General features: G+C 38.3%; 1 protein-coding gene across 3 annotated transcripts in view; it reads right to left on the reverse strand.

The window, feature by feature from the left end:
- The window catches only part of cep162 (centrosomal protein 162), a 30365-nt gene that overhangs the window by 21973 nt on the left and 1930 nt on the right, over window positions 1-6462 (reverse strand). For all 3 annotated transcript variants that reach the window (XM_060869793.1, XM_060869792.1, XM_060869791.1), the window contains exons 2-6: window positions 6370-6458; window positions 5271-5427; window positions 671-814; window positions 394-565; window positions 190-269 (exon numbers count right to left, since the gene is read on the reverse strand). In XM_060869793.1, coding sequence (XP_060725776.1) covers window positions 190-269; window positions 394-565; window positions 671-814; window positions 5271-5427; window positions 6370-6429 — 613 coding nt within the window. In that variant the 5' untranslated portion in view covers window positions 6430-6458. The remainder of the gene's footprint in view (window positions 1-189; window positions 270-393; window positions 566-670; window positions 815-5270; window positions 5428-6369; window positions 6459-6462) is intronic.

The raw sequence follows: 6462 nt of genomic DNA on the forward strand, positions 1-6462 counted from the left end.
TGGTTATTCAAATGAAGGCAGTATCAAGGTGCTTGTACATAACTTTGCTCTGAGAAAGCAGCATTATTTGTAAGATACATGTATGCGTATATGTGATGGGGTAAAATTTCTCCAAAAGATGCTGGATTCTCTGGGGGAAAAAAATCTCCATGTTGTTATAAAATAATATCTTGTGCAGCTTAACCTCACCTGAAGTGTCTTTCACAGAACCCAAATCTCTTTCTTCGTCTACACTTTGATTCTGCTTTGTCAAAGAGACATCATCTTCCCTGAAACACACACGTGCACAAAATGTATGAGTATGAATATTTCTGTAAGCACGGTTTAAAGAACTCTATATGTCTAATCCATGGTCATGTAAGGACACTGATTTTCCCCCACTGTCTGTATCACCTTTGAGGAGATGCAAGACCAAGGCTGAAGGATTCCTGGTTTTTGTTCAGTCTTGACTCATCAGTTACAGACTCACTGGCTAAAACAATTGCTTGCTCCATTTCCTCATTCAGAGTTTGTAAGCCCAAAGCAGCAGCAGCACTCTGTGTAGATCCATATATCTTTAGTGAATCTGTATATAAAAAAAATGACAAAAAAAAAGAAAAAAAAAAAAAAAGAAAATGAGCAAATGATCCATTGCGTCCAATAGAACAGTGATTAAAAGTGAATGACCAACCCTCTGGCTCTAGACTGTCTCGGCTGAACATGACCGCCTCTCCGCTGTGCTCATCACGAAAGCATTGCACTTTTGCCTGATCTTCATCAACCTCTTGGATGGTTTGGGACTTCCTTAAGGATTTGCGGAAGGTCTTCCCAAGAGCTAACATTTCCACCAGGATCATAAAGGAACATAAAAGAACAAACTGAAAGAACCCACGTTGAAAATGAAGACTGGAACATGAATAGGTTCATTAGCTGCACTCCAGCACTGCATTTTACATTTGCATTGCAAAAGCACACTTACATACGAGTCGTCATTCAGTGCCTCCTCATACATGGTATTACTCAGCCATGTTTAATTAGAGGCAGTGTTTACAGAACCGCCTAGTGCATTAGCAAGTAATTATTAAATATATATTCTTTAGATACAAAAAACAATTAAATCAAATCAAATACTATAATTACAGGTATTAAAAATGATGCAGAGTTTCCATTTAGGCCATTTGGTTTTTTTCAACTTAAAGTGAGTATAAGAATTACTTTAAGGATATGATAAACACATTTTCCTTACATTTTAATGAAAACGTTTATGCAGACACGTTTTATTATTCACCACGAAAAGAGACAATTGCAGAAAGTCTCAATTTTAGTCAGATGAGTATTCACCTCTGTTTGCTTATACCACATTATAAAAACCATAACCAGAGTTAAACATGCTATAATTTAATTTTTCCAGCAAGATTAATTAATAAAAAAAAACAAAAACAAACAAACAAAAAAAAAAACGAACATAGATTGAAACCACTGAAAACAAATGCCACTCAAAAACTGCAGGTTATCCTCTGCTCAGAACTGTTCTACTCTTGTACAGGTCATTTACATGGTAGCATGATGTTAGTAACTATAATTTTCCTTATAAAATATGCTGAGATCGTATGGCTCTGGTTGTATTACAGGTTGTTCCACCAACATGGAATCAGACATGTAATTTTGTTTGACCTGGCAGCAACAATTAGAGCAATTAGTTTAGAGCTGAAACCTTCATGATTAAGAGAATATCAGCCAGAAAATATGATCAAGTCAAACTGCACAAGAGAAATCTATACTGTTGAGAAGCTGATATTATACAACACCATAATGAATAACATAATGAATGATGGAAGAAACGCCTGAATGCTAAACTCCATGAAATTGCAAATGCCATTTATACACTCGGGTCAATGCACATCACATCATCACTTCTATTTTCATATGATATGCACATGATCCTTCCGCTCTTACTGTTCTTAGCCTCATCACATTCTATTACTTTCCTTATTTATTGCATTCTTTGCATTTTCTCTACTTTTTTTCACCTTATGTCTACGGCTATTTTATTTGATACATTTAATAACTTTACGCTTCCTGATCGGCACAGTCCTAGTGCCACCATCTCACTGCATTTCACTACACATTGTACCCTTTACATGAGACAAATAACTCCTTTGAATCCTTTGAGTCCTATCTCTGATATTACCGTTGCTGCTGTTCCATGAATCACTCTCCGTGTTCTCTATAGGAGTATTTTCAGAGGCAGTGTCAGCGGAACTGTGGGAATCCTCGGCCATATCAGGTTTTGTACCACTTGACCCAGTGAGAGCCTCATCATCTGAAGCACTTCTTCCTTCTGAAGCACTGGATATTTTGGACGACTGAGGCTCTGGCTTTGCTGAAATGTGTTCAGAGCTTTGCAGCCTATCGGTGCTATGAGAAGGCTCTTGATTAGGCAGATGGAGCTTGCCTTGATGTCTAATGTTGTCGAGTGTCTTGCTGCGGGGTTTAGGGACGGGCTTAGAGGGGACTAATGGTCAAGACACAGGACAAGAAATAACAAAAGTTACAGAGCAAAATAAAATAAACTGGTGGGAAAATGTTAACAATTTAAAAAAGGGGATGATGTTATTTTACAGGGAAGCTACAGGGAACAAAGCCAGGAAGCAAACACCTAACAATAGAGGTATATTTATGAGGAAACCTATGTAGCAAGGGGAGTTCCTGGTGATGCTTAAGTGAAATACTGAGGGTTAATAACAAATAAAAACAAATGTTGTACCATGAAAAGATCTCTCTCTGCTGTCCATGCCATGAGTGTCCACAACGTGGGGGTTTTTACTCTTGATAAATTTAGACTTACCACCTTCACATGGGTTAGCAAATAGGAGACATGAGAAATCACAAGAAATTTGATAAAAAACCAAAGGGCACAGAAAAGAGTGAATAACAAACTGATCTGTTAACAAACACCAAAGACCCAAAAGGTAGGGAAGATGATTTCATAAAGATAATAATAATGACAAAATAATGAAAAATGACGTATTTGATGCAAATACAACTGAACCCAGGTTCCCTAGAATCACAGGAGCAGAGGGAAGCATGAAATGAAGCAGAATGGGCCTCATTTTTCAGGCTGGATGTGAAATAATTCATCTGTAAACCGTTCATAGGAACATTCGCTATTTTTTATTTTTTTAAGTTTAGAAAAAAGTGTCTTATTGAGAGATCATTGGCATGTGTATAATTATTTTTGTGAACTTCCTATGTACGCATGTAAATTTCCATTGATCATCTTCAAATCAAACCCTGGCATGAATTACTGCAACAGACAATTTTAAAAAGGCAGATGCTGCTTAAAATGTAAATATTTAAATACATCAAATATATCAAATGTTGGGATGATTTTGCCCCAGAGGATGAAATTTTGGGGACAAATCGGATTTGCATCGGTGCACAAGAAGCCCAAGAGACTTTTTGCTGAAAGTCACAGAGACAAGGACAAGTACTGTGATTTCTCTAAGCATCACATTTTCTCTCCTCCATCTTTTCACCTCATTTATTCATTCATTCATCTTCTACCGCTTATCCGAACTACCTCGGGTCACGGGGAGCCTGTGCCTATCTCAAGCGTCATCGGGCATCAAGGCAGGATACACCCTGGACGGAGTGCCAACCCATCACAGGGCACACAATTTTACTAGGGACAGCACACAAACACTAGGGACAATTTTCCAGAGATGCCAATCAACCTACCATGCATGTCTTTGGACCGGGGGAGGAAACCGGAGTACCCGGAGGAAACCCCCGAGGCACGGGGAGAACATGCAAACTCCACACACACAAGGTGGAGGCGGGAATCGAACCCTGACTCTGGAGGTGTGAGGCGAACGTGCTAACCACTAAGCCACCGTTCCCCCTTCACCTCATTTAATTCACACCTAAGTCACCTTTCCTGTAATTTGACTCTGAAGACCTTTCATTTACCATTGCACTGATAAAATTTTTAAAAGATAGAGGTGAGACAAAATCCTTTTCACCTTTGACGTTAAGTCGTCATTTCATGCTTCTGGCTCGTTGAGAATTCCTTTTACCGAGTTTTGTAAAATCATCTCAAAATTCAAGTATATCTAGGTTTTGTTCCAAAGAACTTGGACAATAGGCAAATATATCTTCCTTTTTCAGAGATGACCTGTAAACTAACTGGCAGCAATTACAAAGCATATCAAGTTGGCTGGGCTTTAAAGGAAATGCAGTGATTCACACATGTTGACAATTAACTATAAATAGAATACACGTATAAATACACATTACTTATTAACTGTACCAAGAGGTCAGTAATCAGATAATTAGATAGCAAGTGAGTGCATGTATAGTGTACTAAATAAAACAGATCTAGTCTTTGTTATTTCTAATAACTGTTGTTTCTATTATTCATATCAACGTAAGATTCTATTAGACACGCATGTGAGGAAACTCTGTCACGTGGCGTATACAAATGACATGCAACCGCCAAACACGCTCTTGTTGCCAACATCAATATAATGTGTTTGCTAATCAGAATTAATTCTAATAAAGTATTTCAGTGTTTCATTTCCAGATCACCTCTAATTAATGTGTGGTTTTGTTATGACTACAAAACTGAACTAGGGAGCAATTTAGGAAATCTGTTTAATATCTTTTTAAATGCCTTTTTTTTTTTTTTAAACCATGTCCTAGCCTTTACAGTGAATCCACAAATAAATTACATAGATTTAAAAAAAAGAAAATAATTAAAAAAAAAAAAAAAAAAAAAAAGCTTTATACAATTTATTTTTATTGATTTATACAAATGCTCATGAGAATTTATAAAGCGAGGCTCTAAGCACCCAAACAATCTGGTGTTTGTCTTTTGATGACTGTAAAAACTCTAAGGCTTGGGTTTATGGCATGTTATGTACCAGTCAGCAAATTCTTCTTCTTATTCATTTTTGTCAGAGATTCTAAACCACCAATTTCTACATGTCTATAAGCATTATAGAATGGTCATGGGTTTAAGGTTATATTGTGCGCTATATCAATTTCATCTCACCAGTAAAATGTTAAAAACTATAGATTTTTGCTACCTACTCCTATTTTTATTTGGATTCCTTGCTTAATTTCTGACAAATACTGAATGCTGAAAATAAATAAAATCAGTTAGCAACCTGCATGTGCCTCAATATGTTAGTTTAACCAACCAAGCTTGACATTTTTTATAATAGAAATTTCATATTAGCTGTTTATTGGATGTTTGATTTATATCTAGACAACAATGCTGAACCTACCTTTTCCCTGAGTCTCACTGTCTTCATCTTCCTGCCACCAAGGCACTGAAGTCTGTCTTGTCTTCTCCTGTTGCTGATGAGGTGCCTTTCCAAGATTATCCAAAACGCTGGGACACTTAGAGCTGCTGCCCAAATCAGCAGAGTCATCAGACACTGACTGTAAAGGCAACAGAACATAAATATTAAAAACAACATCTATGAATATATACACTATCCTCGTTCAGTTAGTGTGTCTGTATTCAGGAAAATACCCATAAATAAGAAGAATCCGGCAGCTGCTTAGACGGTGCCATGTGGATCACAGTGAGAAGTCATTTACTATTACAACCGCTTTCATTCTTTAAATGCAGTTTTCTATAAATGAAATTATATGTAGAAGCGACACGGCATGTTTTAATGGAAATGGGATAAAATCGTGAAATGAGATAAACAAGCTTGAAAAATGATAGAACTTCCTAATTATTTTTATTGTTGTTGACAGAAACAGAAGCAAGAGACATCATACATTCTCACTCACTCTCACTCATTTTCTACCGCTTATCCGAACTACCTCGGGTCACGGGGAGCCTGTGCCTATCTCAGGCGTCATCGGGGATCAAGGCAGGATACACCCTGGACGGAGTGCCAACCCATCACAGGGCACACACACACACACACACACACACACTCTCATTCACTCACGCAATCACACACTATGGACAATTTATCCAGAGATGCCAATCAACCTATCATGCATGTCTTTGGACCGGGGGAGGAAACTGGAGTACCCGGAGGAAACCCCTGAGGCACGGGGAGAACATGCAAACTCCACACACACAAGGTGGAGGCGGGAATCAAACCCCCAACCCTGGAGGTGTGAGGCGAACGTGCTAACCACTAAGCCACCGTGCCCCCGACATCATACATGTTCAAAGTAAAATAATATTCCCATAATAGTTGGTTTGTGTTCAATAAAAAACAAGTCAAATAATTTCTCTCTCTGTCTCACACACTCTCACACGTGCAGTCACACACTCTCACACGCGCAGTCACACGCGCGCAGTCACACGCGCGCAGTCACACGCGCGCAGTCACACGCGCGCAGTCACACACACCTTACCTCTTTCAAAAACTGTTCAAACTGTTGATCCAACTCCTCTTGTGTGAGTCGATAAGCCATTTGTAGATCAGGTTGATGACATTCCCTCCCTGA

The sequence above is a fragment of the Tachysurus vachellii genome, chromosome 5 (genome assembly GCF_030014155.1).
Source record: "Tachysurus vachellii isolate PV-2020 chromosome 5, HZAU_Pvac_v1, whole genome shotgun sequence".
Lineage (NCBI taxonomy): Eukaryota > Metazoa > Chordata > Actinopteri > Siluriformes > Bagridae > Tachysurus > Tachysurus vachellii.